General features: G+C 33.9%; 2 protein-coding genes across 5 annotated transcripts in view; one reads left to right on the top strand and one right to left on the bottom strand.

Annotated features, from left to right (window-relative positions):
• The window catches only part of LOC143904483 (uncharacterized), a 26,983-nt gene extending 14,741 nt beyond the window's left edge, over nt 1-12,242 (bottom strand). For 2 of the 4 annotated variants that reach the window (XR_013258921.1, XM_077419206.1), the window contains exons 1-2: nt 11,835-12,242; nt 11,327-11,471 (exon numbers count right to left, since the gene is read on the bottom strand). Coding sequence is in view for 3 of the 4 variants with exons in the window: in XM_077419206.1 (XP_077275332.1) it covers nt 11,327-11,471; nt 11,835-11,908 (219 nt within the window). In the remaining variant the exon portion in view is untranslated. The remainder of the gene's footprint in view (nt 1-11,326; nt 11,472-11,834) is intronic. The other 2 variants (XM_077419208.1, XM_077419207.1) reach the window with 2 other exon arrangements.
• Nucleotides 7,615-15,835, top strand: LOC143904485 (uncharacterized). Its single transcript, XM_077419210.1, has 3 exons — nt 7,615-8,111; nt 14,408-14,558; nt 14,635-15,835. The coding sequence occupies exons 1-3, from the start codon at nt 8,073-8,075 to the stop codon at nt 14,763-14,765; spliced, it is 321 nt and encodes a 106-aa protein (XP_077275336.1). The 5' UTR covers nt 7,615-8,072; the 3' UTR covers nt 14,766-15,835.
• Nucleotides 15,836-16,091: the final 256 nt, after the last annotated feature.

A 16,091-nucleotide genomic window follows, 5' to 3' on the forward strand; every position in this document is an offset into this window, starting at 1 on the left:
ATTCTATAAAGCCAATTAAAAGATCCATCTAAAAACGATAATGTCGGTAAATCATACGGCTGCAAGATCCCCTTAACGTATCTTTTTATTGCGATTAATTATCATGCTGCATCGCTTTGCTTACAAGTTTATATGTATTCTGCGATTTTCAAGATGACTAAGTTTCACGAGCAGCACGATAATCCTTTTATAAATTGATTAAAAATTTTTCTTTGTAGATTCAAAAATCTGAACGTTCTTTTACGTAGAATAGCGCTGCTGAAAAAGCTCGATTAAAACCATTAGAAAATCCTATTCAGTCTAATAAGATTGAATTGTATTTTTGAACCTGCATTTTCCATTAAAACATAATTACTCTCAAATCGGTTGTATTTTGTTGAACTGAAACTTATGCCAATAGTACGTATTTTTTTATGGTTTTAAATAAGATTTTATAGAAATATTCACATTCCGTCCTATATGTTTTAATATGTCTATTTTGGTTCCAATCGCTCAATCGGGAACAATAAAAACTGTTTAAGATTTTGATTGCTATTTTACGATTGAGCGTTAAGGTAGTCCTTTCGTGAGAACAAGTATTAGATAAGTACCCCTAACGTTAATATATGTTAAATATACAGTAATAAGGGACATGTGTACGAAAAATCAAGTGAGGTTACCGACACTTTACAAGAAATAAGTCATTCTAAATGTGCGTTCGCGGAGCGTGCCATTGTCATTCTATCCTTGTTTACATCTAATGAACGAGAAAGATAGAATGATGCAAATCGCCACGGCCGAGGTTTTCAACGAATAATACATGTACTTAGCGATCAGATGAATACATTATTCATGTCTTAAAATATTCCCTGAAGTTTCCGGATTTCGTACATACCTTGAAAATAAGGGCTTGCCGAATGTTTTGCTCTGATATATAAGGTTAAATAAGTAGTGGATCCACGCGCATATTGCTTTACTCGTACTGTCATGCCTGACCTAACCTAAATCGAGTCCAACCGCACTACTATTGTGATATTTTTTGAATTAATAAATAATTAATTACGATTAAATCGTGCGTGTAAAATCAAGTTATATTATTATAATTAATGGAATGCTGTGTAATGTTTGTTTTCAATTACCTCATGACGGACTGTTACTTGACTAGCTGGGTCCGCGAAAGGACCACCTTAAAACATATAGGACGGAATGTGAATATTTCTATCAAATCTTATTCAAAATAAAAGTCGTTTTTGTTCGACCCAACTGGCCAAATAATTAATATCGTCGTAATAATTAAAACCGTCGTGAGACAGGTTAGTTTTACCCTACTGATGACCAGTCATTGCGATAGTAATCCTGCTCAGTACGAGAGGAACCGCAGGTTCGGACATTTGGTTCACGCACTCGGTCGAGCGGCCGGTGGTGCAAAGCTACCATCCGTGGGATTATGCCTAAACGCTTCTAAGGCCGTATCCTCTCTAGTCAAAGGTGGCAATGATATCTCTAGAAGTCTCGTCCCTAAACCTAAAAAATCTGTCCCTAAACCGAAGTCATATATTAAAGACGGTTGGTCTTTTGTTGAATTGATTAGTGACGTAGGGATTGGGGAGGATGATGTTTAGATCTCTTTGAACGTTGCGTCTCTTTTCACTAACATCCCTAAAGACCTTGTTTTGAGAGCGATTGAACGGAGGTGGAATCACATCTCTAAAGAGACGAAGCTCAGCCGTCCTCAATTCTTGTTTTTTATTAAAAAATGCGATTGCGCAATCAATCTTCAAAAAGACACAGAAAGTCTGCCCGCGAATTACAACCGTGTGATTGGCGTCACCTAACTTACTTTTGTTCTGCTCGTTTCCACCTGTGAACACATCTATTTATTTGTTATGTATCGGTCATTTAGTATGACTTCGTCTGTCACGCTGTACTGATGTGTTCGCAGTTATGGCTTGCGACGTTTCTTCATTCTGCGCTACCGTTCTCATTTTCCGTTTTGACGCACAGAATATGTAAGCCTTTCATTTTACTTTGTACATTATTTATAACTTAACAATTCAATTTTATTTTTACTTTTTATTTTATGACTTCTGAGCGTTTTTATCCTTTTGACTATTGTGAGTTTATTTCACTTTTTTAGCTTTACGTGTGCATGATGTGGTTAGGGCACGATGTCAGCGACGTAATCGATATTTTGTACGCGGTTTTTGAGGATGCATAGCTTGATGAATCACTTGAGAAGGACCAAAATTGCGGTTGAAACGTTGTGAATTTTAAATATATTAATTATTTGGCCAGTTGGGTCGAACAAAAACGACTTTTGTTTTGTATTTATTTACTGGCGAAGGAAGCTTCTTATTTTGTTCTTATTCAAAACCATAAAAACTTATTTATACATACTATTGGCATAAGTTCCAGTTCAACAAAGTACAACCGATTTGAGAGTAATTATGTTTTAATGGAAAATGCAGGTTCAAAAACACAATTCGATCTTATTAGACCAAATAGGATTTTCTAATGGTTTTAATTGAGCTTTTTTAGCAGGGAGGACATATCATTTTTTCCCTTGTTGATTCTAACCACAATAGAAGAACGCGGTAAATGCAAGGTTACTTGCTAAGGTTACTGCTAGGCAGAACTGCTTACCGCATATCGATATAATATCGTGTTGACGTTATTATAAAAATTCGGAAAATTTTTGAACAGACCACGTAATGTGAGAGAATAAGCATCCTTTCTTTCATTTTATATATTTATAAATAATGTGTATTTTACTTTGTCTTCAGTGTCACCAAAATTAAACTAAAAACCTAATTAGTATATGTAACTGTTCGTGAAACATATATCTAATTATCTTTAATGACAAATAAAAAGAAAATACATTTATATACATTCCATCTATCTGTAATTTTTTGGGGGGAAAAATTATTTATACAGTGTTTCTTATAGAACATCCACTAATTATATAGCGTTATTTCTTATAAAAAAATTGAGTAAGAAATTCCTGAACCATTTTTTTAATAATGCTTAAAATAAAGCAATAACTATAGAGTAAAGAAAATCCAATCAGTGTCCTCCTTTAGACGTCAGTGAGTGGTAGCGCGCCTGGTAGTGTGAATGTGTGTGCTCTGTAATTCTCCTGAATAAAAATCGTCTTCTACGACAACTTTGTTGTCATGGTAAACTGTACTACCAGCGGAAATTATAGCATCACCTTTTCCTCTCTGGATTAATTATTGTGGTACTATGATTCCTTAGAATCAGAAATCCAATGGGCATTTAACCCTTTAGGGGTTTGTGTACATAATTATGTACATATTGTTAAAAAAAAAACTTTCATCAGGGACATCTTTTAAGACTATCTTATAAATTGTAACGTTTTACTCCAGCGGGATCGATATGTGGCCCCTAAAGGGTTAAAGAAGAAAGAAAGCATCACTTTTTCGGTCGAAAAATAGACCAATTTCATGATGTAACTTTACCAAAAATGATCAGAATGAGACAATTCAAGAAGTATTTTACAGCTTCAGGTCTTTACTTTTCAGACTAGTCTTTAGATAACGGTGAGGAACACTCACGCATACTATCAGGCGCACAGCTCATTGACGTATGTCTGTTTCAAGGACGACGCTAATTGGATTATCTTTATTCAATAAGTACTGCTTTATTTTAAGCATTATAGAAAAAATGGTTCAGGAATTTTTGACTCAATTTTTAATAAGTGTTAAGAATTGAATACGTTCAAAAAATGAAAACGAGCAACGAAAATATTCGGGAACGCTCGATTTGCTCCAAACCGCGAGTATTTGCCTTCCCCCTTTTTTTTGGTGTTTTCGCTAGCGACCAGCTCGCAGGTGTATATCGCGTAATCGCACGTACTGCGACCAATAGTCTTGTCGCTCGACGATTTGGAGCCAATCAGCGTATCTCACGTCTCAAAATTCCTCGCGGCAAAGTTCGGAGCTCCGGCCGGGAGCCCAGTGAGCCATCACAATTCGTACGCGACACTTGCATTTGTTGACGTCGAAAACCGGAGTCGAACCATAGCGAATATTACGTGGCAAAATAGCGAATGCGATATTACAACGCGAATCTTCGTGTATTGTAACAAGCTTTGAATAAAGTGACTCTTGTCTCGTTTTACATGCGAGCCTGACTATTCCTTGTGCTGTCCTCGGCGCGGCGCGCGAAAACCTCGAGCGGTCCACTAACAATAAGAAATAGCGTTATATAATTAGTAGATGTTCTTGAAGAAACATTTTGTGTCTTTCCTTTATATAAATGGAATATACTTTTAATAAATATACCAATTGCCACATATATATTATAAATATATATATACAGACTAAGACATCAGTATGTGTTTATAGTGTGACGAAGATATTTTTTAAACAAATGCATTTCAAAATAGATCAACGATAATTATTAACATTAGCAATAAGAGATTTTTATATTACATTTTTATCTTCATTGAAAGAAAGTGATGATGATATTGAATTATATCATAGAAAATTATATTATAGAAAAAAACTTCCTAAATTAAAAATACAGAATTATATGCTATGTTTAAAATAAGCTATAACTATCATTCACGGGCTTCTTACTAGTAAATGTTCATAGAATATATTAAAGTAACCATTATAGTCACAAAAAAATAAAGAAATAAAGTTATAGAATAGATAAATTAATGTATTATACATATATTGAAAAACTATTTACTTCAATATTAGTGTAAATATCTTGTAAAATCTTGAAAATATCTATAATAAAAACCTCAAATACGATATAACTGCTTGAAAAGTTTAGTTTATTAAAATTTATAATATTTTACTTTTTAAAAATAAACTATTTCTTTACAACATTTCAGAACATGTCATCCGACAACAGTTTGATTTAACAGTTTGTAATTTTTCTTATTCATTGGATCAATTATTTACGTTCATATTTTTACATTCATTCATATTAAATAAAATATTACTTGTTCTTGGATTTGTTTTTTTCGTTCATTATTCGTTACTGTCTGAATTAGTAATATTTAAATATTGCGTTCGTCTTACAAGTAATTTCTTTCAAGTGTCACACACCGATTTTTTCATTTTTTGTATTTTAATTCAAGATGTCAAAAAACGATTTTTTATGTAAAAAATAACTGCTTAGTATTAACCATAACACTTATAGATTTATTTAATTTCAGCTACAAAAAGCCAAGAAATGGACTTGGTTTACAATATACCTTATACACACTCATACCAACTTTTTTAACTTAACGCGTGCAACTATTAATTCATTATTCCGTACTTTCTTAAATTTCTTTTAGAAAAATTCCTTAAGCCTTAAACGACTTAATCCATTATTTGCACGTTAAACTTCACAACCTAAACTAAAAAAAATATTTGAACCTAGTCCGCTTCAGCAGTAGGCCAAGAAACGGACATTATACACCTATACACACACACACACACATACCTTCATACAACAACGCGCAACATCTAATATTAATATTCCATATATTTCTAAATTCTTCTCAAATCTCCTTTAATCCAGGAAGAACCATCCTAAAACTTATAAAACTTGAATTCTAATGTATTCTCTCTATAAACCTTATACTCCAGAACCTATCATATACCTTAAACTCATATTTTCCATAACTTCTGCGTGCGAAACTCAAAGCCAAATCTTAAAACTACAAAACATAATTCTCTCTCTTTTTCTTTATCCCTACCTCTACCTTAATATTACAACCATTTTCCTATTTTTCAACCACATATTGACATATTAATAATTCTTTACCTTTACCTTAAAATATTAACGCAACTCTCTCATCTTACAATACTCAATTTAACTGTAAAACCCTTACACTCAAATATTTACATACACCTACATATAATAAACTCGACTAATAACAAATCTCCTGCTTCCAACTAATACTTTCCTATGTCCCCCTATCTAACTCATCACACCTCCCTGTATGCCCCTCCTTCCTCTTCTTTTCTTTTCTCTTCCAATATATTATCTTCCTAATCTTAATCTTTCTGATCTTTTTGAGTTCATTCCTAATTTAACTAAAAAAACTTCTGTGCCCTCGAATCGCTCCTTTCCTCTTCCTTATTTGCCAAATTCCTCAGCACTGCTCCTCTCCTCTCCTACTACATTGTCTCCCAGCTCTTCTTCTCTCGTTCCCTTCGAAGCAACATTTATTTCCTCCGCGCGCGCGCGCGCGCGCGCGTTCTCTGGTTATCTTCCCGTACCTTCTATCTGCCGTTGCATAACCAATATACCTGTATTCGCATCCGTGCCATCCAAAGATTCTAATATTTCCAGAAACTGCTGCGTCCTTTCGTAAACTGTAACGTTCAAACCTCTTATTTTTCCTTTTTCCACATTTCCTTCCTTTTCTTCCTCTCCTCTTCTCATTACGCCTTATGTCCTCGTTTACTCCCTTTCCTATTTCCATCTTCTTTTACCTTTCCTTTCCTTCAACGCAGATAAGTTTCGCTAATCCTTGTTCCAGGATTACGCCAATCGCTTTCCTTCACCTTTCTTCTGTTCATCTTCTCTCTTCTTCATCAATGGCTTATAACCCTTCCTCAGTTACTTATCTTCTTTTACTTCCCTTTTCTAGAACACCTCTGAACCCGCCAATCCTTGTGTCCTAGCTTTATTTCACCTTTCTTCTTTTCATTTCCATTAACCCGGAACTCGAGTTTTTACAACTACTTTTTTCTTCTTTTTTCTTCACATTTAATCCTCTCTTGTTTCGTATAACCTCTTCTATAACAGCGCTTCTTTCACCTACCTCTTGTCCTCTCCTGTTTTCTTCCTTTTTCCTCTTCTTCCTCTTCTTAAGGCCCAGTTCAACAGTGGCCAGTTAGCTTAACTAGTAGTTAACTCTCACTCTCTGTCTCTTTTTAACTCAAAGGTTAGATAGAGACGGAGAGTGAGAGTTAACTACTAGTTAAGCTAACTGGCCACTGTTGAACTGGGCCTTTATTCTTGATCCTATATTTCCCAATCTAAAATTTACCTGTGTTCTGAGTTCAACCTGTCATCTCTTTAACTATCTTCTTAACCTATACTTAATTTACGACCAAAGGCTCCTTAGCTAATCATGCACTTATCATACAATCTTCTTTACAATCATCGATCGAAACCTTCCCTACTTTACCTACATTACCTTTACCGCCTTTGCCGCCTAACTGATTCGTCACCATAACCTCATCCTACCACGTTCTCTAAACACTTTTATACTACTTTTCTCTACTTGCATCCTACTACCTCCCTTCATTCTCATCGCATCTTCTACTTACACCCTATCTTTCCATTATCCTTACTTACCACATACTAATCTTTAAACCCAGAAACAAAGCTAAAATCGCACAACGCACTTTCACCGCTACCATTCACACACGCGCCATTTAACCAAGTCCCAACCATAACACTTATATACGATGTCTCATTTTTAATAATGGAATGAAATACTTCGGAAATAACACTTTCTCCAAAAAATGTTTTAAACAAAAGTTGTTTGATTTAGAAAAAAATGTAAAATAGTGACCTTTATGCATAGTGTATATACGCTCGTCGACAGAAAAGTTTTACGTGACGTAAACCATAGATTTTTAGTACTGGCAGTGAATATCGAAACTCAGCCTATGTGTCAATCATTTTGTGATACAAAAAATATTTGTTGTGCCTTTCTCTATCACTCCTAAAAATTTTGGCACAAATTTTTGATACACCCTGTATATGTTACGAGCAAAGTCCGCATAGTGTGCAGTGTCGGCATTGCCCGGGCAATATCAGCATTTCACAACGCGACTGGGCAAAGTAGTTTATTAGCGGATATTGCCCGGTTTGATGTGGACAAAGTTAACACTGCCCATCCAGCGATGGCAATGTCAACGACTATTATCACATTGCGGACTTTGCTCGGTTCCAAGTGGGCAATATCGAAAATTAACAGTTAGCCTTATGTAGGCAGGAGAGGGGCTCCGTTTCCACCGAGACGAGTTGCCACATGGGTTTACAACTTTCCACGCATGTACTTTGCAAGGCACACTATGTGTCTAGTTTAACGGTAGAGGAGCCCCCCGCAGATGGACGGAACCTACTGCCTTCACGCATACACTTTCCACGTGAGACGAGTTACTACATGGGTTTACAACTTTTCACGCGTGAAAAGTTCATGCATGTAATCAAAAACATCCACATTGCGTCATGACTGCATCAATAAGTGTCCACAACGCGTTGTGGCATTTTCACATTGCCAAAATGCGTTGTGAGCGTTATTGAAAGTGCCACGATACGAATTTCGCATTGTGGCCTTTTTGAATATGCCACGCGTTGTGGTCGGCTTTTTCGTTTAGTGAGCGTCGGTCTTTGAGCCTGACATGTCCATTTAGCGCAGCTTGTTAGTCCACGGAGATTTAGCATTGTCGACATTGCTCACATAGAATTGAGCAAAGTCCGCAATGTGATAATAGTTGCTGGCATTGCCATCGCTGGATAGGCAGTGTCAATTTTGCCCACATCAAACCAGGCAATGTCCGCTAATAAACTATACTTTGCCCAGTCGCGTTGTGAAATGCTGATATTGCCCGGGCAATGCCGACACTGCACACCATGCGGACTTTGCCCGTCACATATTATACATATATACAACAACTAAATTGTATAAAATTAAATTTCAGTTAATTTTATTTATCTGTAATTAAAAAAAATTAGCCTAATAAAAATTTTAGAAAAACAGTTAAAAAATATAACAAAATAAAAAACATCTTATATAACACAAAATATCTTTTAAAATGTTTATTTTGCGAACATTTTACCTTAATATTTGTATACGCAGAATAATGAGAAGAATTGATTTACGTAAAAAAAATTATATAAATTTTTTGGAAAAATTTAAGTGACTTTTATATGACCTTGGCAGAAACTCCTAAGGTCAAATAAAGGTTATTTTATTCCATTATTAAAAATAAGACATGTATAAACGGTTAATATTGAGCAGTTATTTTTTGCATGAAAAATTATCTTTCGACATCTTGAATCAAAATCCAAAAAATTGGCATGTGACACTTGAAAGAGGTTACTTGTTAGCTGAAAGCGCGTGTTTTTATTACACTATTTCTTTAAAAATAAAAACAAAGCAAGAGTAAGCGAGAAAGAATAACGTATTTGCTAAAAAAAAATAGTTGTTATTACAAAAGTTTAAGGCTTTACAAAAGTGCTTTGAAATGTAAAATCCATTGGTAATACCTACGAACGTTTTTAGTGTAAAAGCGAGCAAGAAAAACTTGGCCACAATATGCCAGGAAACACTTGGACACTTTCAAATAAAATATTCAATGGTTGAAAAATATTTTATATTGCGACTTATAAAATACCAATATAACAGGGTTATATATGTTAGGACAAAGTTAAAATAAAAATCTAATGAAATATATTATATATATATATATATATATACAATGTTTTAATAAAACAATCAAACACCACAACATAAACACCATAAAAGTATTAAATGATATAAAATGTTAACATAAACATTCTTTTGGCATAACAAAGATCAATTTTGACATTCTTATAATGTGGTAAAATATAAATCTTAACATGAACCTTGACCTTTAATGTTACACTCTTTCCTTTATTAATATTATCAAGATAGAGAAAGAACATCGCCAATTTTATTATGGGTTCTGGGCTATGAACGCATACTTCTATATATCCATTTCTAAAAAAGGTTGGTAGAAATAATAATAATATAACCATATCTAATATTAAATAATTAGCACTAAAAACTTCACACAAATTAACATAAATGTATTATAAATAATATCATTAATTTTATATAAAATAATATATTTTGTAATATCGTCCAGGGTACCTTCCCGTGGTGACAATAATATAACAAACAAACTTATTTGTTTGTTCAGCTAAGTCTCTGGTATACAATCAAGGTACATAAATAAAACAATATATTGTGTTTTAGCAGAATGAAATAGAAAAAGATTAAATTCTATAAAAGCGTATTATTGCATTTGCAAAAATAAGGCTCGTACTATATAGATGTTGTACTCATATCATGACATTGGTGTGGTATTTAAGTCAAGGCAAATACTCAAACGCAAAAATTAAGCTGTCATCAGAACATATTGTAGATATTTTTATATCATTTTCTGACAGTTCTGACGATGAAGGTATTATAATAATGAATAGGTATTAAGACTGGTAATTTAACTGGTCATAACTTCTTTTGCTCTCCGTCCCAAAATCTAAAATTATTTTTCTAGTATTTCTTTAGTAATATACACAACATCTACAAAATGATATATGTTTCAATACTGTGCGCGTTTATTTTGGGCAAAGTTCTTTCTATCATTAATATATCCATCAAGGAAAGTAGAAACGAATCCAAGAAAACTATTAATTATATGGTGTATAATTTGTAATCACAATAATTGTTGATAATTTTAAAAAGTAAATTTATCCTAAATTATGGCGGAATAATATTCTTTTCTCTGAAAATACACCTTTATGGTCAAAATTCCTCAAGAGAAGTCATATGTTAGTAAAGTAAATCATTAATAGCGATTAAATTCTGCTAAAATATATGTTAATACAAATAATAAATTTTTAAAATGTGAACTTTTTTGCGATTAAAGTAAATCCGATATATTTATATCAGATAAATAATAACAATTTGGAGAAAATAAATATAAAAATTTTGCAAATTTTTATATTGAGAAAGTGTGGTAATAATGGTATAAATATACCAAAGCTAGTGACACTGGAAATCTTATGTGATTACTGATAACTAAATTTTAAATAAATATAAATATTTAGATATTTTAAAGGAAAATTTGAAATAACTTGAGAAAAATTTAGACTTACTAAATTTTCGTTTTCGACAAGTACACTTGTATAATGTATGTACCTCATGTTGTAGAAATATGCCACTACAAAATTTTTAAATCCCACACAAATTTATGACCATCAGACATTGATGGAAAATTAAATAAATCGTCACTTTCAAGAAAGAAGTGCTTTGTAAATATTTATATTGAGTGTTATTTAAAAATCTGATATACATATATATCATTCTGATATTATATAAACATTAAACGCAAAGTGACACAAAAAGATGAAATAAATTTATTATTTAATAAATTGCAGTAAAAATATTTTAAAAGTCATTATTTCGAAATCTGTTAATTTAAAAAAGTATAAATTTCATAGTGTAACATAATCATCTTTTTAAGCATTTAACATTTGACTCAGAAATACGTCAACTTTTATGACTTCCTGCTTATATATATATATATATATTCAACTAATTGTTATAACTGACCTGCATAGGAATATCTTGAGATGTAGTGGTAGTGGCTGAGCTCAGTGCCATTGAGTTTTGAGACTGTATATACTGAGAATACTGCCAATATCTCACTCTTGGATCTTCCCATGTTGTAGTTCGGTTGAAATGATTTATGAAATATCTGAAAGACATTTCATTAACAGTCATATTTAATTTCTCATGCTAAAAAAATATGTGATTTTTTATAAGCATTTTTAACTTGAGGCATCTATCGGAGCCAAACTTCTTTGAGCACAAAGCATTTCGATTAATGCACGTAGAATATTATCTACATCCTTATCTTCTTCTTCAACAGATATATTGATATTTTGGCCATTTATTTATCTCGATAACTGTAATTATTACTATGTGCGTTAAACTTTGCGTTAAACAACATGGATTTACTGATATGGGACAATTTTGATTTCGAGAACTTTATCAGTACGTTATCCTTAATAATAAAAGGAATATAACGATAAAAAGTTCTAGAGTGCAATTTACATACGGACGACCGCTGCGAATGTCATATCTGCATTCCCAGCCGGGTGGTAATTGACTCCTGTCATTCTGCTCCGCCATCTTTCTGCGTTGTGTTGTTTTGATAATCACAACGAAAATATCACGTATATATATAAATTACTCTTCTTCTTCAAGTCCGCTATCAATACGCTATTATTTATCCAATCTCGTTATAGCGTTGTGTAGCGTTTGAGAGGCTTTTTCTTCTTTTTTGTTTAATGGCACCCGCCTCTTGTCAGTGGGCGATACGGCCAATTTCTTGTTGAAAATGAGTGTCAATCGTGTCTCGTGTCAATGAAGCTTGTGTCACTATCGCAATATTCAAGATCCATTTTCATTCGAGTGGTGAGACAGCATAAACTGTGTACGTGATGTAGAAAGGAAATCTTAAGGGGCGGCGGAGAGGAATGCAGCGCGCAGTTCTTTGAATTTTAATAGCCTACAAAAACAAAAAAGTTAAACGAAAAGTACGACTACGTGAACACGTAATGTATGTATACATACATTATCGTACTTTTCGTTTAACTTTTTTGTTTGGAGTCTCAACCTAATTCTACAAACGCGCGCGGTATGATATTCCTTGATGTCTACTGAATGGACCTGCACCCTCATTTTGTAACATCAAGTTGTAGAATTTTTGTACGAAGCAAATATTGTTAAAAACAAGTATAGGGATTACAGACAGCTTTAGGATCACCTTAAGGTGCCTTTTCATGCTGACGCTCGACGCTCGACGCTCATTTTCAGCGGCAAGAAGGTCGCATGACCACAATTGACGCCGGCGTCAATTGAAATTCATAAAAAGGAAAACAGCGTCAAAATTTCGGCGTCTTCGCGCTGCTTTGGCTTTGACGCTTAAGGGGATGCTAAAGCCGTTCAAATTACCGAATTACAGTCAAAGGTCTCATTTTGAAACGGCTTTACAGATCGCAAAATCCTTTTACAGGAGTAAAGTAGAGGTACTAATGAAAGGTGGGATTGTCAAATAATTAGCAATAATTGAAAAAAAATTTTAAATGCTGACACCTCATAACCTTATTTTCTAATATAAACAGTTGTATAAGTAATATGTACGAAATTAAACTTTTCCACCCTTCAGAAGACGTGCACAAACAATAATAAACGTACCTTTGAAATTGAGATTGAAAGCCTGGAATAAAAATGAGAGCTTTGAAACAATCGTGTATATTTTTCACAAAAATATTCACGCAGAGCAGCAATCATGTCACAGCACAGGCAGTTTCGGGGTTGGGCGGTTGGCTACATTGTCTGGTTCATACACACAGCAATCGAACCAGGACAGATATATGATACAGATATCTCGTTAAGCATTTTTTTCAATTATTACTAATTATTTTACAATCCCACCCTTCATTAGTACCTAAACTTTACTCCTGTAAAAGGATTTTGCAATCTATGAAGCCGTTTCAAAGAACAAGCTTTGACAGATATGGGGCCCGATTTTCTATCTACAAACGTATGCGTAAACTCTGCTCTAACAGAAAAGCTGCAAGCTTATTGGCTAAAAACTGTGCGACAGGCTACATGGCGTCGGTATGACAGGAATCATAAGTTATGATTCATAACCTAATTCCTGTCAACTTTAACGTTTAATATCTCGCATCGCGGGGCAGAGCGACACTTTTTTCTGCTAGATTCTTTCGTTTCGTACAAAAACGCGTCGATTGAACATAATTACATCGAGATTTGAGGTGAGGCCCCTAAACTGAATAATTACCATATATTCAAATATTAGTACATAGGTACTCGAAACGTGAGATAATTCACTTATCCAACGACTATCGGGCGTTAACCGGGTACGATCCCGTATCACGAGTCGGTTTCTATATCACAATAATACTTATTGCCGCTTAACAATCGTACGTTGTAGAAATGACGATTACAAGTACGCGAGATCGCGAAACTAGTTCTTCCTCTGAACGATTACACGATCGTTAATCTTAATGCAAGATATATCTTTTTCCGAACACGTTCGTATTACACGAAAGACCTTCGAGGAGAGTCTGGACGAAGACTATCTCTCAAAGTCAGGACGGGAAAGACCTCGAGTCGTTCGATCGGGCTTCCTTTTATACGTCGGCTGGCTGTCCATTATTCCCACTCGCTTGCATGCGGCATGCGGCCAATCAGCAGCCAGTCGCGCCACTCTCGCTACCTCTCTCCAACATGTAGCTGACTTGTCTGAACTTGCTCAACGGAAAATTCCTTTCAACGTAAACAACTTTTTATAATATGAATTTACTATAACTGCTTTTAATAAATGGTTTTTAGCTGAAATATTAATTAGACACGCAACTACATGTTTTACATAAATTATCTTTCCTTTCAGTCAGAAAATGAAATAAATCTTTAAATAATAAATCCCGTACGTGTTAATCCCGAATGTGTTTTCCTGTCCCTTATGTAATAAAATCATACATTTCATTTTTTACATTAATTTGCGGTTAATCCCTGCTCATTACATTTTGATTTTAATATCGCACATTTATACATCCATGCTTTTAATCAATCTCTTTATTAATTCTTTTTTTTTTTCAGGTACGTCACACACGCTTCAGACCTCTTACAAGGCCCTATTCTCGAATCGTTTTCATGAAACTTGCATGCGAAATTCAATGCTTTTCAAATAGAAAGTCGCATACGAACATCATTAAGGCAGGCTCGAGAATACGGTCCCAGGATTCATCAGGTGAGTATAGGTAAGTATAATAATCGTAATTATATCACATTCGTAACGGAAAATAATCAATTTTCCCCTTTTTCAGGTTTTCAGATAGAATCTTCGCAAAACGCTTCAAATGCTCGCAAAATAATCTCAACGCACTCTATTATGCTCAATATTAATGAACATATCAATATAACTAACTTTACATGCTTTATTCGAAATTCGGTATAACCACGGTCTTACATACAGGTCTTGAAACGGGATCAAATTTCGAGGGTGGGGATGTCTCGTTTGTCCCCGGTTTTAGGACTTGGCATCGCCACTATGCGGCGCAGCCATCGACAGATGTAGCGCAATCAGCCAATCACAGCGTAGTTGCGGCAGTTTCTCTCGAGCTTCGTACGTGTTTATGACGTGTGTTTCTGTGCCACGTGTGTTCATCTTTATTCATCTATAATTGTTATTATGACGAAAAGGTGTATTGTAATAATTAATATTTTACGTATTTTGAAGTCCATTTTTGATTGTACTGGGACGATCAACGACGATTTAGCGTCAACGCTGGATGTTGAATAAATTCATTTCTTCAACTTCATTTCTTGACGCTAGCGTCAAAGCGAAGCCACGTGAGCTTAAAAATAATATTTATATATATATATATAGTTATATATATATATATATATAAATAAATTTATATATCTATATATAAATAAAAAATATTATTTCTGAAGTTTTTTGCGCGCTGAAAATGAGCGTCAAGAGTCAACATGAAATGGCACCTTTATGACGTCATAAGTGAAAATTAACTGAGTTTTGGTGTAAATGGGAAGCTACTATTGTTTGCTAACACATTGTTTATGATTTTCACAGGTTATTTATGCAAGCAGGTATTAAAGGTTTACAATTCTTGCACTACTTGCGTAGAAGCTATAAGATCAGATTAATTCTTTGCATGAATCTTCTGTGTCACAATTGGTCGACATTAAATCAAAAGGTGGACTAATACACTCAAACTTATGATTTTTTGAACTGATTTCTCACGTAGAAACATGCTTTGTGAAATATGCATCTTGCAAAGATGTTTTCAATCTTACGCTGGATGAAATGTTTTCTACGTACAAGTTTACTTTTCCTTGCATGGAGCATGCATCCGAAATTTTGTCATATTCTATATTGTATTATATTCGGTTAAGAATGAGGCAAAATGCGCACCAAGAAAACTTAAAAATGCCAAAACACAATCTCGTAAAAAAAAAATTTCTAAATGGACCAAAACTTAAAATATACTTTACTTTTTTCAATGCAGTTCTATGTTTTTACCCTTGGTCCTTTATACACGTATAGTCGCGGTAAGGAGTAGTTGCAACACTTAAAAAAACTAAACTTATTTTTAAAAAGCTATAAACATAACTTACAATTATAACTTACTTTTCTAAACTTATTAAAAAACAAAGTGTCACAACTACTTCAACCGCTACCCAACAGGATCTTCTACACACATACAATCACTTCTATGTTCTATTTTCTATTATTTATTCAATGTTTCACTCAAATATT

Source organism: Temnothorax americanus, unplaced genomic scaffold, assembly GCF_048541705.1.
Source record: "Temnothorax americanus isolate GAGA-0224 unplaced genomic scaffold, ASM4854170v1 Scaffold53, whole genome shotgun sequence".
NCBI classification, from domain to species: domain Eukaryota; kingdom Metazoa; phylum Arthropoda; class Insecta; order Hymenoptera; family Formicidae; genus Temnothorax; species Temnothorax americanus.

Excerpts from the sequence above, each read along its gene's own strand:
- LOC143904485 (XM_077419210.1), top strand. The coding sequence starts at position 8,073 with ATGGACGGAACCTACTGCCTTCACGCATACACTTTCCAC. Across the intron at positions 8,112-14,407 it reads TTCACGCATACACTTTCCAC|GTACGTCACACACGCTTCAG; the intron begins GTGAGACGAGTT and ends TTTTTTTTTCAG. Across the intron at positions 14,559-14,634 it reads ACGGTCCCAGGATTCATCAG|GTTTTCAGATAGAATCTTCG; the intron begins GTGAGTATAGGT and ends CCCCTTTTTCAG.